Source organism: Lacerta agilis, chromosome 13 (assembly GCF_009819535.1).
Source record: "Lacerta agilis isolate rLacAgi1 chromosome 13, rLacAgi1.pri, whole genome shotgun sequence".
In the NCBI taxonomy this organism is placed as follows: Eukaryota; Metazoa; Chordata; class Lepidosauria; order Squamata; family Lacertidae; genus Lacerta; species Lacerta agilis.
The window spans coordinates 31,968,545-31,994,494 of NC_046324.1; the positions used below are offsets into that span (position 1 = coordinate 31,968,545).

A 25,950-nucleotide genomic window follows, 5' to 3' on the forward strand; every position below is an offset into this window, starting at 1 on the left:
TGTTTTGCTTTCTTTTAAATTACCATAAACATCTGTTAATGAGTCTTTTCAGTTACCTGCTACTGGATTATTCACTAGCAAGTCGGGGGAACCCTCTGAACATCATATAACTAAGACCACGGGGAAGCCATTTAGGCAATACCCTGGAAACCTAACAAAAGATTTTCGAAGAGCAAACTTTTATATTGCAGATAGACCTGAACACTGCTAGACTGTAAATGCAAAACCATTTAATTGACTTGTTATTTAGCAAAGCAACTATGGGATCTGCAAGAATATGCAACATTTATCTGCCCATTCCAAAGTGCTGAACAGAGGGATGGGGGAATGTGGCAATTTCAGTTTTTCTCCGTTTTTTTATGTTTCCAACCTTATGTTCAGTTCCCCACATTTCCATATAAGTTTGTGACTTAAAAAAAAAAAGCTTCGTTAAAACTCATCACCAGCTTAGTGTGTATTTCTCTTGATATAATATGTTTGCATGCAATTTTGCCTATTAAGATGCATATTTGTATGCATGCATTTTTATCCTCCAAAATATGTGCTTTTTACATACATTGCTCAAACTGCATTGCAAAAACTGGGGTAGTGTGGATTTTGAAGGATAGCTGCATTCAAGTTGGTGTATTGTTTCAGAAAAGTGAATTAGGTATGTTCACATTAATGAGTCAAATTTCTGCCCCATCCCTAGTAGAACACGAGAAGTCTCTTCATTGTAAGGAAAACATTCAATATTATTTGCCCCCTCTTTTTTAAAAGTGCATTACTTAACTATTTTATGTAGCCTTCTATGTTGGTCAAGTGTGTTTATTTGTTTGCATATAAAGCAGTCAACAAGGCAACTCCACCCAGAGCAATGGTTCTTTTTCCTTTATGGGCTGCTTGAAAATTCCTGATGGTCTTGAATACCACTTTTTTGTCTGTTGTAGCAATTGCAGTGCACTGTGCTAGGCACTGCATGGTTTCTAATTCTACTTTTATTGCCTTTTAATTTGTTATATTGCATTTTATTGCATTGCAATTCACATTCAATAGAATTTAAGGTTTAATACAAGAAAGTACAATACAAAAAAATAAAAAATAAAGTAAGCAATAAAAATCAATGAGAATATTTAATGTGGGCATGCCTGTAACCACCTGAACAAAGCTTGTGATACATTGGTAGTCCACAATCACAGTTTGGGAACCCTTGACCTAGATATTGTTCCTGCGACAATATTGGGAAGTGGATTGGGAAATCATAAATGGGAAGGAGCCACCCAAAGTGTTCGGAGGACCCCCTTCTCAGCTTCTGTTTCAGGGCACAGCATGAAGAGGAAAGAGAAAAAGGAATAAGGAAGAGTTTGGTTGGGAAGTTGAAGAGTATAATGACAGGTGAACAAAAGTGGAAGACAGAAGGACTGCAATGTAGAAGAAGCTACTATCTTTCATTGAGGGAGAGGAGTTGAGGCTGAAGCGAGTTTGCTCAGTTTAGGATGATTCAGCAGAACAGGTGATGCAGACCAAAGAAACAAGTTGAGGGGGTGGAAGGGCAAAAGCACGTAGAGGCTGAAGACTAGTAATTACACAAATGCCAAGGAATTTCATATGCCCTTAAACAGGGTTCTCAGCACATTGCTTCCTAGCTAGGAGGTAGACAAAGGAGGCCAGAAAGGCAATGAAATATTCACCTCCATAATACAGAAATGGCAGCTCACTCAGTTGCTATTTGAGAGTGGCATCCCAACATTTCTGCCCCTACCAACCTGTTGCCCTCCTGATGTTTTGGACTACAACTTCCACTAGCCCCAGCCAGCACAGCAGTGAAGGGTGGGGATGGTGGAGACTATAGTTCAAGACATCTGGAAGGCACCAGGTTTGCAAAGACCGGCATGTGTTATACTCTTCTTTTACTGACTTACACAGATATGGCTTCAATATCTTGGACTGTAACACTTTATTGTATTGTGCCTTTATCCTGTAACTTCCTTGTGAACTGAAAAAAATAAATCAGTGGAGCCTTCTGAAATAAATAAAAGGGGAGCAATTGCTCTTTTCAAGGAAGTAAGGCCCTGCTGGTGAGCATCAGAGTCCTCAACTAGCCTCTCATGTAATAGCCCCAAATGGTGTCACTCTTATTATTATTATTTTTAAAAATATTGTTTTAGGTTACCAATATTCCTTTCATTCATCTTTCAAAATTAATTGAATAAGAAATCAAAGTCTTTGTAAAAAGAATGTTCCCCCCTTACAAATAAGTGCTGTAGAAAATAAATATATATCTATCTTATTTTCCCTTGCTCCTGAAGGAAACACTCTTGCATTGCATCAGTTAATCTGAACAATCTCTGTTAGAATTTGTACAAAAGAAAACACAAAAAGGCTACAGAAGTAATAAGAGTTTTCCTGAAAAAGAAAGAGAGCAATTTTATGATTGTATATCAACATGTTTAATGGGCAGTGAAGAATTTTAAAAACAATTTTCCAATTTTTAAATACCTGAAGAGGACATACAAGACACGTGAAAACAGACTATAAGCAAGAAGGCCTTTGGAATAATTATGTGTTGTTAATTGAAAAAATGTTAATCATGTCTTATTAGGAGGCAGACAGGGTTAAATTGGTAAAATTTCAATTCACTTAGGCCTTATCTCTTGTCGAAATGAACCAGATGATTAATCCTTAATATTCTTCAGGGACACAGCGAACATCAGCAATTAAATTAACAACTACAAAGTTTATGCTCGGAGATTCAAAAAATGAAAGACAGAAACACTTTAATTTTTCACAAATTGTTACCTTAATTATCTTCTTATTGCCTCTGTCTCTTCTCCCTCATTACAAAAACACACCCCTTAGTATTCACGGATCTATTTAATTTGCTGCAGCTCGGCAAGTATGTGGGAAATGTCATCCAAGCGGCAAAAGTCATAAATCTTACTTTGTGCATGCTCATTGAAAATAAATTGTTCCACTGTACCTAGTCCCAGTGTTCATACTGGAAAGTGCTGACAAATTTCTATTTCCCTACAAACAATCAGTAATGTCTATCAAATCTGAAAACGGAAAATGCATTTTCTCCATAAGGACAGTGGAAAGCTTCCGTTTGAAATGAAGGGCTAGCCCACCCTTTGGGCAATAGGGGCAGTTGTTCTCAGGCCAACAATGGCTCTTGAGAGACTGCTGGGGAGACAGTCATTCAGCTATTCCACACCCCGGATCCAATGAAGATAATTTTTCTAAGCGTGTTGGTGGGGAGGGGGGGGGAGAGAAAATTGGACTGTAAGTGATTTGTCTGACTTCTCCAAACAATCTTTCATTATAATACCATATTAAGCCACAAAATATTAAGCTATTCAATTTTCATAATAAGATTGAATTAACTGAGCAATTCTTACGCATGATTACACAGAAGCAAGTCCCACACACTTCAATGGGGCTTACTGCCAGGTAAGAGAGAACAGCATTGCAACCTAAGACATCTAAATGTTAAAAATAAAAATTGACAACTAGACGTAAAATAAGGTTGACAGAGAGTCTTTCTTGATAAAGAAGCAATGTGCATTCATACTTGTTTAATTTATTTTTATTTTTATTTTTTTGCCATTGATAAAAGCAGGGAAAGAGACAGAGACAAAATGCGAAGCCTCAGCCAAATAATGTGATTAAAATTACGAAGCATTCATGTTGATTATCTCTAGGAGAGGAAACATTATTTGATATTTAAATAAAGGCTGGGAATAAAAGCAACAATTAAGACACACTGCTAGAAGGATACTCGAAATAATCTGCTGCAAATTGTACATGCCGGGCGGATTATGCAACAGAATTCTCAAACACTCGTTATCAGTAATTGGCGCCCATGCAGGCGGCCCAATCTGCAACACCTGCACAGGGAGACAAAATATTGGCAGTGCTCCCAACCATCCTCTCTGTACCTCTGCTGAATTCCAGTTCAGGAACCAGGACAGGTGTTTGAAGAAAACCAGATTCCAAACCCTTTTGGAGTATGGCCACACACTCAAATGAACTGCTAGGTGCTATTTATTTTCTTACATTTATATTGTGCCTTTCCTGCACCATGGAACGCAAAGTGGTGTACATGTGAATTCCCTGTTTGCCTAAGAGGATGGAAGAAATTCATGGAAGATCAAGGGCTAGTATCCACAATGGCTATGCTCTCCCTCCACTGTCGAAGGCAGTATGCCTCTGAATATCAGTTGCTGGGGAGAGTGCTGTTGCACTCAGGTCTTGCTTGTGGACTTCCTACAGGTTGGTCACTTTGAGAACAGGGTATTGGATTACATGAGCCAGTGGCCTGATGGCATAGGGCTTTTCTTATGTTCTCCTGAGCCTCTGCCAGTCAGTGCAGCCAATACTGAGCTAGACAGACTATTTGTCTGACTCAGATAGTCACCCATCTATGCAGTAACCTGGCCCAGACATGCTTAGCTTCCAGAGGATGCTGCTGGCTTCTCCCAGTGAGCAGACCAGAAGGCAAAGGGGACTGGTTTTATTTAATTCATTCATTCCATTGTCTTTTGAAACAACTTTACAGCACCAGGTGACTTCAGAGTGATTTCCAGAAGATCAAGGGAAAACAATATCATAACAATTTCACAGAGCACAGTTAAATCATTGACAGCAAAATAAAACAGACTCAAGTCCTACCACAGATTTCAACATATGGGGGGGGGGAACAAATACAAATGAATTTTCACTTAGTGGTGAAACCCCATCAATGGCATGGCAAGCTGGGGAACAGGAGGCATTAATGGAATGCAAAATTATTGGGTCACAATAGGCCTATACAAAAAAAAGGTTGATGATGCTTCACATTTTCAACAATCCTAGTTTCAAACTACTGAAAGATGTTGTTGTTTTTAAGTATAATCATGTCAGCTTCCTAGATGATGCCCTCACAACCAATGATTAAACAATGCCTATTGATCTTCTTCAGTCAAATGGTGTGTGAGTGAGACTGCATGACTTTGTTGATGCTTTTGTGCATGAGAAAAAAGGAAGAGAATTCACAATAAATTTCATCTAGCCCTTTTCTGGAGCAGCAAAATGCATTACCATCCCCACTTCGACTGACCACAATTTTTATTATCGCTATTGGATTTGCAGGGAAGTCAGTTTTATACAGCGTAATAAACTGCCGAGTGCTAAAGTGGTTTCCTCTATTACTGAGGCCCATGTATTAGATTTAGTGAAGCGCAATATCGGACTTCAGATATTGCAAGGTTGAGAATCAAATGTCGCTGGGCTTAATGTCGTCAACCTGACAAAGACATTGACCGATTAAGTAGCAGTCACTTATTCAGATGCGGAGCGAGGTTTGGGCTTGGCTTGCTGTGTTTTCCTATTCAGAAAACTACCCAACTAGTTCTGTGTGAAAATTACTTTAGGCTCAAGTTTCTCAAACACTCCCATCACGTCACACCCATCCCTGTGCCAAGTAGCAAAGTGCATCTGAAGTCAAGGAATAATTTGCTCAGCAGCCTGGGATAATGGTGCAAAACTGTGCCCTTTGCGGAATCTCACCTGAAAAAATTATTTATTAATTATAACATTTGCATACTACCTACTCCACCAGTCTCAGTATGTTTGACAACTTCAGAAAAAAATAAAAACAGAAAATGACCAGTGTGTGTGTGTACGTATATAATGCCCTGTCACATATTAAGCAGGCACTGTCTCTTCTTTCTGGTGCTTACCAAACACCCTCCCCTTCCAACAAGCCTTTTCAGTGGATATTTTCCTATTTTCAAATCCCATATTGGGACCACATATAACCATTTTGGTGGAGATTTGGAGAAGGGTGTGGCTGGGAAAGTATATTCATGTGAAATTCAAACAGAATAATATTACAGGTTAACACACACACACACGCAAATGTGTGTGTGCGGAAAACATGCAAATGGGGTAGAGCAGCTGCCTGAGACTTTGTAAAGCTAGATGACTCGATGGTCACTCTTAGTATAAAATAGCTTCCTATAGCCATACATTGTGTCGAAATGCCATAAACAACTCATTTTCTGGGCCAGCCATACTGGCAGATGGTTTCTGCCCTCACTGCAACTGTAAATTCAGTTGCTGGGGGTTAATTTACCTCATAGGAACAAAAAAGAAGCCATTATTTAAATGCATCTTGGCTGTGATTGTGCCCAGGTTTTTAGACAGGGAGGGCATCTTCACCCCAGCCCTACTCTGGAAATGCTAGATCTTGAACATGGGACCTTCTGCAATCAAAGCAGGCACTTTATCCATGAGCTGTGGTCTTTTCCCTAACTTAATCCACAGTGATATCAACCATTGATAATCTAGTCTGCTGTGGGGAATCAGCGGCAGCTCTCTCAGTACCCTGGACAGAGCCCAAGGAGCCGACAATTGGCTCTGATAATAGCTCCTCTTTCTCCCCCTTCTTCTTCTTTTTCAACTGAGCTCTTTCATACTCCCTGAGACAGCTCTGTGTCCTGGATATTGGAAGTGAGGATCCTGGTCCCTTAATGGAACCTAGATTGGGAACTACAGTCTCTGCAGGTTGAGGCTAGGGCAGGCATAGGCAACCTTCGGCTCTCCAGATGTTTCGGACTACAATTCCCATCATCCCTGACCACTGGTCCTGTTAGCTAGGGATCATGGGAGTTGTAGGCCAAAACATCTGGAGAGCCGAAGGTTGCCTATGCCTGGGCTAGGGTGTGTGTATCACACTTGATTACCAAGGATCCCTAATTTTTAGGCTTGAGCTGAAGGAGGGGGTCGAGCCCTGTGCACAACACCACCCTTTTTAAGTCTGTTACTTGGCAATGAAATATTTATATCCACAGACAAAAATTTACCAATGCACAACCTGACAACAGCAAACGTAGAACATGGAGAGCACTTTCATCAGTTGTGGGAAGTAGACAATTTCACTTCTAGACTCTAAGAAGTGATAGAATGTTTCTTCACATTGTAAGCGCTTTAGGACAGACTTGGCATTTACTGTTGTTGCTCTGTAATCTGCCATGTCCACTGATGGTGCAGTCATCAGCATCTTCATCATGATCAGATGCTGCTAATGTTTTAATTTATTTATTTAAATAGGTTTATAGCTTTGTTGTTTGTCACCTCTGGCTCTTTTGTAGGGAACGGCAGGATGGAAATTTATTTATTTTTAAAAAAAAACAGATACACAATTTAGTTTCCTATATCTGTTTCAAAAGTTTTATTGATTTTATCTTTTAAAGAAATAATTAGGATGGTTTCATGTATATACTTGTAGTTGGTTTGAAGCTTTTAGCCATGTTTTATCTACCGGTATAATGTAATTGATACACAGCTTGGATAATTTTTTGCTCAAGCAGTTTATAAATCAATAACAGCATCAGTATCACCAACAACAATAATAAAGTAATAATAATAATGCAGATCATTATTGGAGAGAAAATACTGGGGAAATAAACAGGTTTTTAGAACACTGGGCATTAGTTTTTTATGTTTTGGAATAATATTTTTCAGGAGAATACACATTGATATAATTTATTCATGTTACTGCCATGTACTATACTACATACCTATGTAAGCATGAGTTGTTTTATGTAAGATATTATTAAAAGCATAATAACAACCATAATAGCCATACCAATAATTGTAATCATTACAAAGTCACATTCTAGCCAATGTCCAAATATTCCTGCAGAAGTCATATGAAGGACGCACAGCCCTAGAAATATTAGGTTCACTGTGCCTTTTTACTAAATACTTCCACACATGAAATGAAACTGTGACAAATGAATCTATAGAATCCAAAAGCAGAAAGTTCTTTGTTTTACTAATCCTTAACTAAGCATCCTTCAAGTCTGGCTGCTCCATCCACCTTAGATGTTAGCAGCGGAAAGCAGCTTAATGAATCATTTAATTGCCAGTACCTTGGCATCCCTCCAGACAATATATATCACTCCCCACCCCCCTTCATACACATATGATTTGAGCTCATTTTTTAAATGTAATTTTCAACTTGTAATAGTCAGTGGTTTGAATTTGGAGCCCAACAACCTAGGTTCATTCTTTAGGGAGCCTACTTTTTTGTTATTCCCACTGAGAACTATGAGGAACCACCTTGAAGAAGTGGGATGTCTTCATAGTAAGCCTACTTTACCATTAAGCACCAGGATACAGTACACCCCAAGTAAAACACAGGAATCTGTCTTACACTGACTCAGACCAATGTTCCAACTAGCTCAGTGTTATCTCTGCTGACTCACAGCTGCTCTCCAGGACTTCAGGTACGGAGTCTGTCCCAGCCCTACCTGGAGATGCTATCGGTGATTGAACCTGGGACCCCCTGTTTGCAAAACATGTCCTCTACTTATAGCCTTAGCTCACATAGCCCTATAGCCTAACATTAATTATATGCAATGCTTCCTATTCCCAAATTCAGCACAAACTCAATGGCGCACCACTCCAAGTACCAATATGCCCCAAACCTGCTGGTTGTTCCATCACCAAGGGAGATCCGATGAGCTGAAATCCAGAGCAGTCTCTTTTTTTCCTTTTTTTGCAATTACACCCTGGCTTTAAAATTAGTCCACCCCCCCCCCAACTCAGACAGGTTTCTATGATAGATGCATGGTGCATTTTTATTTCATCAAGGTTATGGGAAGTAGCAGTGGAGATATGTTGATTGAGGATAGGGGATAGGGTTGTTAGTGGCAGTGCCGGATTTATGTATAAGCTAAACAGGCTATAGCTTAGGGCCCCGCTCTCTTGCCCCCCCAAAAAAAATACTTCTTCTGAATTGTACTTCACTATTAATATACTTCTTCTTAATTTTATTTCAGTTCAACATTTACTTTGATAAAATACATATTTTGTTAGGTGCAAATTCCTTTAGATACCTATTAGGTCCATAAATTACCATACAGCATAAAAAGGTAAAGGTAAAGGGACCCCTGACCATTAGGTCCAGTCGTGGCCGACTCTGGGGCTGTGGTGCTCATCTTGCGTTACTGGCCAAGGGAGCCAGCGTACAGCTTCCGTGTCATGTGGCCAGCATGATTAAGCCACTTCTGGCGAACCAGAGCAGCACACGGAAATGCCGTTTACCTTCCTGCCGGAGCGGTACCTATTTATCTACTTTCACTTTGACGTGCTTTCGAACTGCTAGGTGGGCAGGAGCTGGGACTGAGCAACGGAAGCTCACCCCGTCATGGGGATTTGAACCACCGACCTTCTGATCAGCAAGCCCTAGGCTCTGTGGTTTAACCCACAGCATATATTCAACCAAAAAACAAAACAAAACAAAACAAAACAGTGACAATTTGTTGTTGACAAAAGGACAGCTGGAGATAAAAAGGGCCTCATTACCTTCAGTAGCTTAGGGCCTCATCAAATCTAAATCTAGCCCTGGTCAGTGGTTATGTTTTACCTCCATTGTCAGAGTAAGCATGCCTACGGATGTCTGACGCCAGGGAGTACATGTGGGGAGAGTGCTCCCAAGCACTGGTCCTGCTTGTGCGCTTCCCACAGACATATGGTTGTCCATTGTGAAAAAAGGATGGTGGACTACATGGCAGTTTGGTCAGATCCAGCAGGGTCTTCTTATGTTCTTATGTTTTAAAGGGGACTCTTTCTTCCTCTTCATCTTCAAAGCTGCCAGAAACCCGACACACTCTTACATGGGTCTTTATCAAACGCAGAGAGAGAAAAAAACAAACCCAAAAAGACTAGGAATGCTTAAAGTAGTCTCTGCCTGCTTGAAATAAATGCCCATGCTAGCTACGCCACTGGCATGTTGCCCACAGCAAAATTCAGTATGTTCTTGAAGATTCACCCTTAAGGAAATCCTCAGAGGAATTCTAAGGGAAGTCAAAGGAGCTAAAAAATATATTTAAAAAAAAATAGTAGAGAAAGTTGTCTCAGGGTGAGTTCTGCACAATGCTGGCTGGGCAACAGGTTTTGGCTAATGCTTAATTCAATGAAACTTGCTTCAAGTTCCTTGGGCAACAGAGCCCCAGGAATTTAAAAGGACGACAAAAGGAACTCCACAAAGACCAGCATAATATTTTATGGAAGATTCTCACATTCCCTAGTCTGGTATATTTCATATCTTTTGCGCTACAATTCCCAGCCTCAGCTAGCATGGATGTCCTCAGAGCCAAATTTACGTATTAGCTAAACAAGCTATAGCTTAGGGCCCCACTCTCTTGGGGGCCCCAAAAAAATTAAAGTGGAAAAGAAAGCTTGGGTGTACATTTCCAAAATATAAGATTTAAAAAAAAATGAAATAAAACCTACAAACAGCAAAAGTGTTTTGTGTTGTGTAGGCTCCTATTTGTTATGTGCAAATGACTTTAGATACCCATTGGGTCCATAAATTACCATATAACATATATTCAACACAAAAGCAGCGGCAATTTGTTGCTGACAAAGGACAGCTGGACATATAAAGGGCTCCATTACCTTCAGTAGCTTAGGGCCTCATCAAACCTAAAACCAGCCCTGGGTGTCCTGTATGGGGCTAGAGAACTGAATGACAACATGTGGAGAAGCGTAGCTTTCAATGGATGCCTGTGTTTCAGTTGGTGTATTTATTTGGAAAGTGTGAATTAGTTCTAGCCCAAATTATTTGCAGGTCACAAGGTATGCCCCCCCCCTTAGAAAAAATATATAAATCTGGAGCTTCCAAAGTATATCATTGTTCCTATCTAAACAGGACTATAATCATATAGAGGTCTTCTCTGTGTTGTGGTGCCTTGATTGTGGAATGTCCTCTAGCCACAAATATGACTGGTGCCAACACTGTTGTTATTCCAGCACCAGATTAAAAAGGAATTTATCTGCCCCATCATTTTAAGCTGATGGCAATTTTGTGTTGTTCTTAGGTATTTTATTTGTTTTGAATAATGTATTTTATCATTTTTTGTTGTGTATTTTATGATTTGATTAATGTTCAGTACCTGGGCTTGTTATCTGTGCAGGTGAAAGAATGGATATAAATACTTCAAATAAATAAATAAATAAATAAATAATGCCCCACAAGAAGCAGGCTTTGGAAACGTGTGCCTGGATGCACAAACAGGTACCCCAAATCTAAGAACCACAGCTATACTGGCAGAGCCTCAATCTTCCTCTCAGCAATTGTATCAATCACCTGTTGCACAGAAGCATGAGAGGGGCTGGATCTTGCCCTTTGCTTCCTTACCCACCTCCAAACATGGCTGGGAGTATCGTCATGTACGGTATATCACTATGCCTTTGGATGATATTTTTATGGGAAAAAAGGATTTGAACTTTTCCTTTTTAAAAAAAAATGCACATTGAGAGTTTAGGGGAACTAATAATTTTGTACTTACGAATAAGCAGAGCTCTTGAAATGGAAGAGCCCATTTTAAAGCAGAGAGAGGACTTCAAGCCTGAAATTTCATCAGCGACACTTGTTCTGCTCTCCCTCCCTCTCAAGAGCAAAGGTATCAGGGGAACAGACATTTACAATATACATGTGGAACTCAATTGAAATACATGCAGCTGGGTTTGAATTGGGGGTGGGGGACAGAATCCTCCTGAAAATTAGGCTGTGTTTTCTAATCTCCAAAAAGTTGCTGCTTGGACAGTTTTCATTTTTGCAAAATGACAAGTGATACTTCATTTTTAGCAAAAGGTTAATGCTAAGTCTCCCAACTTTTATAAATTGCCCTCTTTCCATAAAATAAACTCTTGCATGCTGGTGTGTAAGATTAGAGAAAAATGTTCAGGCTGCTAAAAATGGATGGATTTTGCATTTCAAGGTGACAAGTACAATGTCAGGCACAATCAATCGATCACTGCATAATTATTATTGCAAATGATCCATATCCATGCTGCAAATCTTAAGGGGAATTTAATGAAGCAGTAAGCACATCAATAATAAGATCTACTTGGTCTCTGTTAAATCTATCTATCTATCTATCTATCTATCTATCTATCTATCCACATGTGCAAACACACACGCACACACGCACACACGCACACACACACACACACAAACACACACTATACATACACTTAGAAATGCTGTACAAATATTTAAGAAGAAAAATTATGTAGAAATCTTGAGTACTTATGACATGATCCATCTAAAGATAATTACTTGAAGCCCTCTCCTTTAGAAATCAAAAGTACTTAAAAGAACTCAGTTTTGGCTAAACCATTTCCATCTCCTATGTTTTTGTTCCATTTCCTTCCCCACTGTATTGATACAAACGAGAAACTCAATAAACCTTTGCGAGCATAAAGTTCTTTCTTTCTTTCTCTCTCTCTCTCTCTCTCTCTCTCTCTCTCTCTCTCTCTCTGTATTTTTAAACCATCCTCTCACAAAATATCAAGGTGATGCACAGCAAACAATCCCACAACCAACTGAAAGTCGTATGCAACCATCATTCAAATGAATGGCTACCCAAGAAAACCTCAAACAACTGCATAAGCCTGACAGCATAGGAAAGTCTTCAAGAGATGCCTGAAAGTTAAAAACCAGGATGCCTGCCAAATCTACTGGAATAGTGTTCCACAAGACAGAACCAATGACACAAAATGCCTGACTTATAGTTGAAGCCAGTCAGGGAACAGCTAACATACCAATACAGTAAAAGGCTGCCCATATTCAGAGTAGGCTACCCACTCTGGTTTTGCATGATGTGCTGTTCTTTGCATGATTCATCTGTGGCTGCAGCATTTAGTTGCATCTGTGAGCATCAGAAGGGACTGGATGATTCAAACACACTCAGTGTATGGCAAAATGACCTGCACTACTCATCCCCTATGGAGACTGAATGGAAGGTGTCAGGGCCGTCTTTACCCAGGGGTGTAAGGGGTACAGGGCACCCGGGTGCAGAATTCTGGGGGGGGGGGCGCCAGGTGCCCACCGCTGAAGCTACCCAAGCTCTTAACAATCTACCTGTTATGAAATAATAATTTTTTTTGATCAAGCTAGAAAAACAAAATAATATATACCTAGGTATTACCAAAATGTATACCTACTGTTTCACTAAAGGACTTTATGTGCTCATTTACTAAAGGCACATTGTGCCAGCGGCGGCGCTTGTCATTCACAACGGTGGCACTAAATGAGCAAATAAAAGTTTGTTTCTTTTTCCTCCCTTCTTTCGTAAACAAGAGATAAGGTGTTAGTGTGGTGTCTGACCTAAACACAATAAAAGTTAATTTGGGGGCTAAACTAAATTTGGGGGCGCTGGGTGGATCTTTGCACCCCGGCTAAAGTTGGCCCTGGAATGTGTAGTCACAAATCGCAAAGGGGTGTATCATGCAGACTTCTGCTAGGAATCTCTGCTATCTGTTTACATCATGAAGTGCTCCAACAGGCCCATGCTGGTAGCGTACAGAATTATTTGCTGTTATCAGAGACAGACACAAAGGCAACATCAGAGTAAATGATCATGCAGAACTGCAGCAGGCAGACTCCTTCCTCGGCAAGTCCTTTAAACCCAAGCAAATGGTTTGTGAGTTTCTGCATTGTCCTGCAAGAAGGACCATGATGAAACTGAATGTATTTTATGACTCCCCAAAGCTACAACTATGGAAAAGTAGTTTAAAACTGAGAGGCTGATACACTTTTTTTCAGTGTCAGTTTCTAGGAAAATTCACTTAGGATGCATGCTTCTGGGAGTTTCAACCACTGAAGAATTGGGCAGCAGTGATGGGGGGGGGGCGAGAGAGAAAGGATTTGGCTCCAGGGCTTACCATTTACTTCGCTCTGCTTTGGGAACCCCTAAGTCTATCTGTATTGGAAGGATCAGTAACACATGTCCTGCCCCTTGGCTGTGCATAAAAGGGGTGAATCAGATGTGTGCGCACACAGGCACAGACAAAGACACACACACCAACTGCAGTCTGCCAGCCTCAAGCAAATGCAGAGGTGAGTTTTTGGAAAGGCGCTTTAGTGCAATGTCTTCTTCTTCTTCTTCTTCTTCTTCTTCTTCTTCTTCTTCTTCTTCTTCTTCTTCTTCTTCATCTTCTTTTTTAAGTTTCTTACCTAATTCACACCTCCTGAAACAATACAGAAGCTCTCCTTCAAATTACAGAGTTCTGCTTCAAAATTCACACTTCTCTGATGGGGTTCACCAACCAAACCAACCCTTAATAGAATAGGGTAAGAGTAGGCATGAAAATGCATATATTAGTGAAAATAAACATACAAAAGGAATGCCAGAGAAGGCAAAATTCCATACAAAAATGTGTATATTAGGGAAATTGTTTGCTAAAAAAAACTGGAAAAACTGCACCAGGACTTTAAAAAAATCAAGTGTCTTGAGCAGAACTGATGGCAGGAATAATGAGAAATGGAGGGAAATCAAAACTGACAAATTTGTTCATCCTTAATTTTGATGAATGGCTGTGAATCCTTAATTTTGATGAAGGGGGCCTATCAATCTGTAAAACCGTAAGCTACTTCATCATATTTCCATTTTTCTTTCCACATTTCATTGTATCATGGGGAAATTCAACTGCACCAGTTGAATCACTGCCTGCTGTACAGATCTTAAACTGAACGCGGGCAGGGAAACAAAACAGACAACCAGTCATTTTAAAGGCAGTCTCTGGCTATGAATTGGCCCTGCACTAACTTAGTCTACACAAACACAGGTCAGTTTCAAATATTACAAAGGCTACCTACTGGGAAAGCTTTTGAATCCTCTGTTAGCTAATTGTGGTTTCATCTTCATTCAGCTTGCGCCTTTTCAATTGAACCTTTCATTCCCAGCCCCAAGATTGCTCCTTTGAATTCAGACTTGCTCCATTATTCAGCGTTATTGAGTCAAATGCCCTTGAAGATGCTTGAAATTCATATGTGTTCCCAATTATTAAACTGTTCTGCTTTCTTCCCCCCCCCCCCATGTAAATAGCAAAAGACACATATTATTAAGCCACTGTGGTCAGCTACGTAACAAAAAAGCAGCTACGTTGCTTTTTCATTCCCTTTCTGTAAAGTCTTACCCAACAGTTGTGAGAACTTGGGAAGCGTTGGCAATTTCCAACTAATGTGTTTGATACCTCTTAACTGTGCACTGAGTTCAGGCAACTACATAACCACTCACACATTTATTTTGGAAGAAAAGGGGGGGGGAGAGAGAGAGAGAGAGGGAGGGAGGAAAATGCAATGTGGAATTGCTCAGCCAGGGCACATTTTTCAAAAGATGTAAACACTTTTGTGAAATGAGGGGTCTCCCATCTCAGAAAAAGAAGAAACGAAGGCAGCATGGAATTCCCTATGCATCCTCCTTAAATGCCCGACACTCTCCAATACAACATGTGGTAAATATTGCCATTTTCAAATTGGGAGGAAAACAAATCAAATCTTGGACCTGTGTTTCCAGGAGTGAACCAAAAAGAGAAATCATCTCTGGGTACTTGCTAACAAAACTATGATGGTTCAGTCTCCTTTTCCATGGCTGAACAGAGTTTTAATTTCAGAAAGAAATAAGCTTCTGCATTAGCATGTGAATGAATCCATTGAAGGACCAGAACTACCAAACACAGGAGATGTACCTTCAAAACTGCATGGGCCACATTTGATCACAGGAAACTGCCTAAACTGGAGTTAGACCACTGATTAATGCCTACACTGACTCACAACAGCTCTCAATGGATTCAGGGTGGGAGCATTCCCAGCTCAACCTGGAGATTTTAGGGACTGAACCTGGGATCTTCTGCATGCAGAATATATGATCTACCTATAGCCCTCCCTCAATATTTATTAGACATTATGGTTATGTATGCAGTGTGTTCCAAAACTAGCTCATTGGTATGGGTGTATAGGTTTAGAACTAAAGGCTTTCATCTTGAAGTTTCTTCTCTTATTTCAATTTTCTAGAAATAGCTAAGTGGAGATGGGTGGATCTGTCTATCTACAGCTTGTGCCAATTTTGCATTGTATTCATAAGTTTGTCATATCCCATTTTAACATTAATTGACGGGTATTTTTTTTGAAAAAGTATTTGAATATGTATTTTTTACAGAATAAAAAATGTAAACATATATATATATATATCTCAAAGCATACAATTCCAAATGTAATTTATCCTACATTATACTTTCACAATGCATTTTGATTAGGGATAGGTGAATATGTCATTTTTTGGGTCATTTTTCAAGTCAAATTCAATTCTCCACATTTTTGTCTCAGCATAGGCTCCACAACATTAAAGATTTAAAGACCCAATTCCTATTATTGTGCAGAAAGGATTTCCTGATAAGCCAGCTTCAGTGGTGAATTGGGTATATAATTGGTGAGATTATTTTTCAATGTATCCCAATCCCAAACTAGAGCCAGCACCTTGGACTTAGCCCAATATGTAACTGGTAAGCAAGGGCAATTCTTTCAGCAGTGACATAACATGCTGCTGGTAATTTATGTGGTTTTATTGGATGGGTTACCTCTGTTAAGTATCTTTCCCCCCCTATTGCAACCCCCCCCCCTCCTATCCTTCCAACCCCCACTCCCCTGAGCTGCTGGAAAGCTAATTGGTGGCCCTTTGAATCAAAGTGTCTTCATAGTGCCAATACCAAACATGAAGTTCAACAATAGTGGCTACTGATTTGAGAGAAGCGTGAGATAAAATGACCTGGAAATGAATATTCTGAGATAATAGCCGGGTTTTAAGAGGCTTCTGAATGGTCTTCCCCGATTTGCTAAAAGGGCTTTCAAATAATATAGTACTTTTTTTAAAAAAGCAATACTTCTTTTATTAAGATGCTCAGGGTGATTTCAACACCCCTCCTCCACAAACACAGATTATTTACTATTAAAAAATTTGTTTATGGATTAAATTTATTTCCTTCCCTTCCTTCCCAAAGGAGACCAGGGCAGCAAACACACAAGCGACAAAACGGGCACCTGCAGGTCGCCTTCTCCCCTGGCTGTAATATGTAGCAGCAGGGCTGTGATTGAAGCAGCAGCCCTGTTAGGCTAAAGGAGGAGTTTGGATTGTTACAATCCTAATGATGCAATCCTGACTCAATCTTTTAATGTGGCAGCACCTACCTTTGGAATTCCCTGCCTATTGATATCAGGCAGACATGTTCACTGCACTCTTTTCTGTGCCTGCTAAAAACAGTCTTACTTAGAAAAGCCTACCCAGATGTTTAAAAAGTGATGCGAGTTTTAATCTGGTTTTATTTTTATTTTTTTGTCTACTGATATTTTTAACTTCTTGAATTTTTAAAATTCTTGTTAATTTTTCTGTTTGATTTTTTTTTAAAAAAAAAAAAATTTGTTTTAGCTTTTCCGGTAAACAGCTTTGAGGGTTGTTGTCTTTAGCAATCAAGTGGTGTATACATTGTATTAAATTAATAAATCTGGTTCTGCTGGGAATAAGTCCCATTAAATCCAGCAGAATTTACTTCTGAGTCAGTAGATGTCATTAGGATTGCAGTGCATGGCTGTTAACCCCTGGTCTCAGGCTGCTACACCCAATAGCAGGGATGTCCAACCGGTCAATCACGATCTACTGGTACATCCCCGCAAGGTTTTGGTAGATCATGGTCAATCTCTGGCTCCCTTTCCTTAGCTTCGCTAAAACTGACTCCTGCCCCACTCCCTTGCCCCGCCCTCCATTGTTGTTTGATCTCTGGAAGGGAAGACAGAGCTTTCTCTGTGCTGCTGTTTTCATCCATAGCGATATTTTTGTGAGTGACTTTACCCCTTTGTCCCTTGCCTTTAACCCCCCCCCCCCAAAAAAAAGCTTTTAAACCCCTTAAAATGGGCCTTTTCTCCTCCCTAAAAAAAATCCAACAACTTTGAGCTGAACCCCCCAAAAAATGGGTGTCGGTCACTGCCAGTTTTTAATTCTGAAAGTAGATCGCAGTCTCTTCAGATTTGACCACCCCTGCAATAGAGGAAAGGGTCCACCAGAAGACACATTCTAAATCCTCATCAAATCTGGAACAAGCCGTATCCTCAACGTTACAGCTCTGTATGTATCAGATGAAGCCACTGGAGATTCAGTGGGTTCCAACTTTGTCTTCTGGAACACTGGGAAATAATTCAATTGACTCTGTGCATCTCCTTCTAAAGTTTGCAACTCCCTCCCCAAAATACCTCCATAGCTGAGATGAGCGCCCCTGGAATTTGAGCACCACAAGGTTCTTCCTAATGTAACTTTAATAGCTGAGAGTGGCCTGTTAGCTGATAACTGAGGATAACTCATGAAGCCACCAATGATGGTCCCTGCTTTGCCAGAAAGGCTGTGAAAGAAATTATTGTCTAAGGAGTGGAAATTGTGGGATAGCTGAGATCCTTACGCCGTGCCATATTGTGAAATGGAGCACGCTGAGGGAAATCTTTGCAAATATGTCAAGTTGTCTCCAGATTAAGAAAACTGTCATGTGAAATTTTAAATTGGGGGTGAATGCCCAGCTTTTGTAAAATGAAACTGCATTACCTGCACACACTTGCATAGGGATAGATCCCACTGAACACAGTGGAACTTACTTTCAAGTAAACAAAGGTCTGTGTTGCTAGTCTTGCTAGCATATCACATAGGGTTGTTTTTTTGTGGGGGGGGGAGTAACAAATATGAAAAAAATATGTCAGATGTCAGAAACCACATAGCATTGTATCTCCTGTATACAGAAGTGTAAATTGCTAAATACCATTGCACAGCTCTTATGAAACACAGTCAAACATTAAATATGCCACGTCAACTGTCAAGCACTGTAAACAAACACCAGTGTGCAATTCCAAAACAACGAAATCAAGTATAATAAGATGTCAGGAACAGATATCATGCATCTGATGACTGTGCATCAAGTATATTGAAATTTAGAAATTTGGTTCTGGCCCCACCCACTGCTTGTATGTACCCCCTGCTCTTACTGGTGGGGTGGGTTTAGCCATAAGGGAATGTGGTCCTTGAGTTTTGTCTTAAACAGAGATCTTTCCCAAACATGTTGCCTGAGATCCTTTTAGTTACGGATGTGGCTGAACTACCTGTCCCATCATCTCTGGCCATTGGCTATGCTTGCTGGCACTGAACATCTGGAAGGTCAAATGTTCTCCACCTTAGCTGCAAACAGTCTGCAGTAGTAGTAGTAGTAGCAGCAGCAGCAGCAGCAGGTGTGTGTGTGTGTGTGTGTGTGTGTGTTTACTATGCATTTGGACATTTCTTATGATATTGTAACCAAATTTTGTACACTAGTCCCTGAGATCAAAGTGCAGGTTTTCATCTGTGCTTGCATATAATTTGACATAATTTTGAATCAAGATGGCAGACTTTTCAAAACTGCAGTGTTACTGACCAAATTGTGCATGACAGCGACTGAGATCAATGAGCAGGTATTTGTCTATGTTTGGATACGGTTGGATGCTATTTTCTATTAGGATGGTGAACTGAACCTTTCAAAACTTTATTGTTGTAACCACTTTTTTTTAATGGTTCCTTAGAGCACCAGCTACAAGTCTGCTAATTTTATATGTAAAAGTCTGTGAATAAACCAATCAAAATAAGCCCCACCCAGTAATAAGTGGCACACGAACCTCTTTCCCCTAGAGTAAGGCCTTAATCTTCATTTTTAAATCTAAAGTGGCTCAGTCTGAGGCATTGCAATGCTGATGGCAACAGTGGCAGAGGCAGCAAGTGGGGAAGTGGTTAAAGACCAAGGCCATCCCTGGACTCTGTGTCATGGACTCTGAAAGCTAGATGTGTCATTTCATGCGCCAAAGTCCACATTGAGGTAACTATATATTGCTCTTTGAACGCACAGTTATCTGTTTCCATCTCAAGATGGGCTAGCTTCCCCAAGTCCATCTTGTTATTGATCCCAGAAAAATGGATATAGGATGTGCCATAGATTGGAATGGGATAGAGATTTGATGCAGTTTACACTTAAAAGCAAATTTGAGTAATCTGCACTTTCTGAAACAATCCAAGAACCGAAATGCAGCCATCCTTTGTAATTTGCACTTCTCTGAATTTTGCAACCTTCAGGCAAGTAGCTTGTTCAATGATGCATGGACTAAGGTGAAGTATGCATAAAAGCATGTATATTAGTGGAAATGTCATGCAAAAATACACTATGTTCAGGGAAATGAGTATATTAGGCAAAACCTCATATAAAAATTTTGTATATTGGGAGGAATTTGCACGGAAATGCTGATGAACTTTCCTGAGGACTTTAAAAAAAATCACAAACTGAAATGTGGAGAACTAAGCTAAGCAGTGGGGAAAAAGAGGGGAAAAAACCCTCAAAATTGACAGATTCACCCACAGACAGCTCAAAATTAAGACAGATCCTTCCCATGCCACAGAGACCTATTCACAAACTCACTGATTTTGCTGGGAGTGTGAGACCATAGCACCACCAGGGAACATGCAAGTCTTTTGCACTCAAATTGAGCAGCCAGAGAATCAAAATTTAAAACTGATATCACACATTAAATGGATATGTATAAGGAAAAACGGGCTCACAACATTGGGGGTTGTGGGGGTGGGATAATGTTGATCCTGTGGAGGGACCCTATGTTATATACAGAGAGGGACTTTCAGACCCTATAATGAAAAAAAAAAATGGTTTTCAGGCCCTTATCTGAGATCAGATCCTGAATCTGAATCTCTCTACCTGTTGAATGACTTCATATTGGCTTTCTGTGCTGTGTGAAAGAAATCAACTTCTTGTATGAAGAGTCACTGTGCCTATGCCATTGGACAGCATGAAAAATATGTTTATGCAGCTAGGGATCACTCTCATTGTTGTTATTTTTTTGGGGGGGTGTTACAGAAATCAATTTGATTGCTAGAATATGGCCCCATTTTGAACTCTGCACATGCCCAGATCTGAATTCTGTTGAGAAAATGAGCATTAGAGCAGACTATAAGACTGCAGATCTCACTCACATGGGGATATTGCACAAAACAGCTTAAAAACATACACGGGATTAACAACTTCTTCACGGACACAACGTTTCTCAAAATTCAACCCTTCGTTCATTATGAAGATGCTGCACTGTCTATGTACACTAGAGGAAGCGATATTCCTGGAGAGCGAGGGAATTCTGAATTCCAAAAAGGAGACCTTCACAGTCTGAGAAAAACTTCACTGACTGCAAAAAAATGTTAATGCATCCACTATGCACATAACAGGAGGCAACACACTACCACCACCAAGTGATTTCCTGTTTGCATTACTAATGGAAGCGAAGAGTGAGATACCACTAAAAGAACCAACTCAGTTTTCACGGGGGCTATGCAGCCCAAATAATATTCATATTATTGGCTAGCAGAGGCATAATTATATGAAATACTGATGTTACTGTCAGCATGGAATCATCTCACATCAGACTGTTTCAGGGATTTCCACATTTTATTTCCAAGGCGCAAGGTCTCTGCTCACTGAAAGAATTTAAACACCTAGGGAGAGAGAAAGAGACTCAAAGATATATATATTAGATGTCTGTGAGTCTTAAAACTACTACTATGCAAAATAATAATAATAAAAAATATGCAATTAGATTCTAATTATAAGATGCTTGTGGGATACTTTCTTATTTCTGGGACAGTGGGATCAACAACATCTGAGGATAATGAAAGCACTTAATTCCCAGCGTGAAGCCAACTAATCTGATTTTGGGATTTTATTTTATTTTATTTAAAAAATTTTTTTTAAAAAACCACAACAGTGGCTGATATACCCACATAGCCAAATTAATACTGGAAAATGGTGCTGAGTACCTGGCTTGGATGGTGGGGGAGGGAGTTTGCGGGGTGATATATATTTAAAGAGAGCAACCCTCTTCACATTGATGAATGTTGCTAATAAAAATCTGAACTGCTGTAAAATACTGGTCAAAAAGAAGAAAATAGAAATTGAAAGACTTGGCTTTTAAAGGTCAAAGATTAATTACTAAGAAAGCAGGTCAGTGAGTTTTCTGAACCCAGGAGAGCATGCTGTAGAAACCTATGTGTTATTGTGCATTGGGTTATAACAAACAGAAGGTACCAGGAATGGCTAGGGAGAAAAAAAAAGTTAATAAATAATATGAATTACACCTCTTCATCTCTCCTCTGCAGATAATGAAAGGCTGAATTGCTACCTGTAATTAAACTTTAAAAAAAAAAAAAAGTTTTCTAATCAGCAAAGCTTTATGTAGCCAAAAATCACATGCAGGCATAACACACACTCACATACACACCACAGGCCAGAAGGTATTAATATTGAGTTTTAATCAATTCTGTCCATATGCAATGCAAATGTGGAACTACCAGTGGCCTCGTGACTTTTATTTCTCTGCCCCAATAAATCTGTTATATTCTAAGTGAAAGCTGGGGGAGGTGGGGAGGGGAGAGAGAGAAAGAGAAAGAGAAAGGGGGCAGGATCCATTTTCACAGAGTTTGCAAATGCAAAATTGTGAGGATTTGTTAAAGGAAGAATGTATATGCATGCTTCTGACAGCCAGCTGATATCAAAGTTGCCAATGAAAAGCATAGTCAGTGGCTGTATTTCTTTTTTCTTTTTTTAACGAAGAGAAAAAAGAATGGAGTTAGCAAAATAAAGAAGTCGCAATTCACAGCGTGCCTCAGTTTGGGAACTGCATGAATAGATATTACTGAGGGGAACTAAGCTGGACGGAGTCTGCCGTGTAAAAGGGACCATCAGAAATAATCAGACTTGCCGATTGGTGAAGCTTTTGAAAGCACCGCACAGGTCAAGGGACATAAATAAGTCGTGTAAATGCCGAAACACGATGCCTTTTGTACATCTGTGACAAGTTAAAACAATTTATCACAGGGTCAACAGAAATGAGAAAGCTGGGCAGGAGGTGGAAGTCCAGGACTCCCAACCAAGAGCAGTTTGCAAAGAAAAGCAGAAAATTCACAAGGAAAAGTTGTACGACGTTTCTGCTACATATTTAGCCATTTACAACGCGAACAAACAGTAACCCATTAAAAGTCTCCCCCCAAAGATTGCACTCCTTTGATTGTACAGCAGGAGCACATCTGCATTGCTTACAAATGACTCTGCTTGTGTGCTTAAGCACAACCACATGATTTATCACACTAATTCGTTCCCGTATTTGACCACATCCCTTTGCACACATTGCTACCTTATTTAAGTTCCTTATGCTTTCTAAGAGAATTGAATCCGAGGGGGTGTTGCAGACAGGGGGTGGGTGGGACAACAACAACAACAGGACAGTGCTGAACATACAACTGCATAGGGTTGCTTTCCTGCACATTTATAGTTGTCATTTACCTGAAGCAACCTAGGATAAGCGACTAGATTACAGCTATCACTGACATCCGGTTTCAGGAGTGCAATTCAGAAGTTCTAATCAGCCTCTCGGCATGAACAGTCCTTGGTTTAAAAAAGAGAGAGAGCAAATTCTGTGTGCCCACAAGTGAAGAATCGTGCGTTTTCCATTTTCGTTTTATTGGCACCCCCTGAAAAAAATCTCAGACGCATACTGTTTGGAAATGTGTTTAAATAAAAGCACATGCACACACACTCACACTTAGACCCAGCAACATTTTACTACAAAAGGCTGCGTACTCAAAAGGAGCACAGTGCAATATTTCAGAAAGCAGCTTGTTTATAAAAAAAACACCACTCCACACAAATCTGGCTGGACAACTCTCCTACCACACAACCGGCATTTAGACACATTTTAAAGCTATGCATCACTCCCAACAAACTCAATATAATAGAAACAACAAACAAAGCAAAGCAAACAATGAGATTGACATGGAAATAAACTACCTACCCATAAATACATCATCATCTTGGAAGGGGGGGAAATCAAGGACTCTGCCAGCAAAAACGGAAGTCTCCTTTACTTGACTAAGTATGTCGGAAAGGAAAGAGAGGAGAAAAAAAGAGAGAGAAAGAAAGAACTGTGCCCAGTGGGTAGTTTAAAAAAAATCTTGCCTTTTTCTGTCAAGTCTTTACAGTTTTCTTCTTTTTCTGATACAAGTCTGTTTGTTTGTATGATTATGAGGATAGCACACACTCGTTCAACGTTTCAGTCGCTTCCCCCCCTGTGGGAGAAGTGATTGCTTCAGGCTGCTTCCCCCCTCCTCGTTTTCCTCTTCCGTGTTTTTTTTTTCCTTCTTCCTTTCTTCCCTCTCTTCCTCCCTAACTCTGCCTGTCCTTTCTTGACTGTCAAGCTTCCTTAGGTAACAATTCTTGGTGTGTCTGTTTAATGAGCAGATCCGTGCGCTAAAAGGCAGCCAACTACAGTAGTAGAATCAAGAGAGTGAGAGAGGCTGTGTGTGTGTGTGTGTGTGTGAGAGAGAGAGAGAGAGAGAGAGAAAGAGATTATTATTAAATAACTAAGGAAGACTCCACTTCACGCAATGGAGTGAAGGGATGTTACAAAAAAAAAGAAAAGAAATAAAAATCCTTAAAACGTCTTGAAGAACAAAAAGAAAAAGAGTAAAGCAAAGCAAGAGATCCTAATGGCTCTCAAGCCATCACCTTTTTTTTTCCTGCAAAGGGAACCTGTTTCCTTTTTTATTATTAAAATAATGATAAAATCTCACATTTCAGAACCCCCTCCCCTTTAACTCAAAGTGATGATCCCATGGAAGAGAAAGTATTCTCCCTGCATCCCCTCTTTATCTCTTTAAATGTACTTCAGATAAAAGCAGCTGCTAGACAGGTCAAGGCCTTACCAATCTTATTACTCTAACACAAGAGTGTTCAACATACTTTTCTACAGCCATCTACTGACTTTACGGTGCTATTGCCACTGCTGTTTAAGCCCTGCTGAGAGATACCCGAGTATATGTGGAGCAAGGAAATGCTCTCTCTCTCTCTCTCTCCACCCCCTTCTCCTTTCTTAAAATATATATCTGAAGATGGCTGGGAGATTCATGGTTAGAGGACGAAGAAACCCTTCAAGTATAAAATGCAATTCTCCCCACCCCCTTTTTTCTTTTTAATCAAGGCAAGTTTCTCAATAGTTTTCAAAAGAAGGCAGATTATTCAACATATCAAAACAGGCTTTGCACACACAGAAACGCACACATATGGTTCAAAAGGGCACCACTTTCTTGGGATTCTGTGGTGTAGAATTTAAACTTGTCCAGCTCAGAAAACAAACAAACGTATTTTAACTGTTACATCAAAACCATAATTCGTGTACTGCACGAATCACTACCAAAAGACACAGTGTGCAATGGGAATATACAGTGTTGGGCTCATTTATCCTGGACAACACCAACAATGTGTGTATGTGTGTGTGTTTTAAAAATAAATTAAGAAAATACTACTCCGCATCCTGGGGCGGGGGCATGAAAGAACAACAACATAAGTGATCGTTGTAACATGAGGATATGAAATAATCAAAACCAGTGACAATTATTGGTTAAACTTTTGCAATACATGCATTTGGAAAGATGTGACCAGGGCAGCAGATTGTGCAACATTTCATAGATTAAAACAAACTGTTCTTGAAGCGATCCTGTCATCTTTCTGAGCGTCACACACATGTGTGGTATACTTGGGTGGGTGTCCTACTTTACAGAGGACAGTCCTCTATTTTAAGGCATCCTCTATTTGAAAGGCCTCCAAGGCTGATGTAAAGATAAGAAAGGAGTGCAGGGACCTTGACTCCGCCCATCAGCCACCAGAACCTGGCCTTAGTGTCTTACCTGGCCACAATCTTCCTGTCTATGTCAAGATGGGTTGTAGTTCTGTTGAAGTTATGATAATGATTTCTTAATCTGCATCTATGCATGCATGCATATTGTTGTTGTTTCGTTGTTGTTCAGTCGTGTCCGACTCTTCGTGACCCCATGGACCAGAGCACGCCAGGCACGCCTATCCTTCACTGCCTCTCGCAGTTTGCATGCATATTAGCATATGCAAATCAACCTTTTGGAGGGTGCCACATTTCTCCATTTTGAGGGATGCAGAAGTGGTCCCCCAGTATGCGGGCAAACACTATTATTTCACATCACTGAAGGTTCTTCTTGACCTGTGATGCACAGTGCA

The 25,950-nt window shown here is 40.0% G+C and overlaps 1 protein-coding gene across 18 annotated transcripts in view; it reads right to left on the reverse strand.

The window, feature by feature from the left end:
• Nucleotides 1-25,950, reverse strand: part of RBFOX1 (RNA binding fox-1 homolog 1) — a 1,003,674-nt gene that overhangs the window by 429,386 nt on the left and 548,338 nt on the right. Inside the window, exon 1 of one of the 18 annotated variants that reach the window (XM_033166792.1) lies at nt 23,717-24,189. The exons of the other annotated variants lie outside the window; for them this stretch is intronic. Within the exon in view, the coding sequence (XP_033022683.1) occupies nt 23,717-23,734 (18 nt within the window). The 5' untranslated portion in view covers nt 23,735-24,189. Of the gene's footprint in view, nt 1-23,716; nt 24,190-25,950 lie in introns of those variants that run through there. 18 annotated transcript variants of the gene reach the window in all.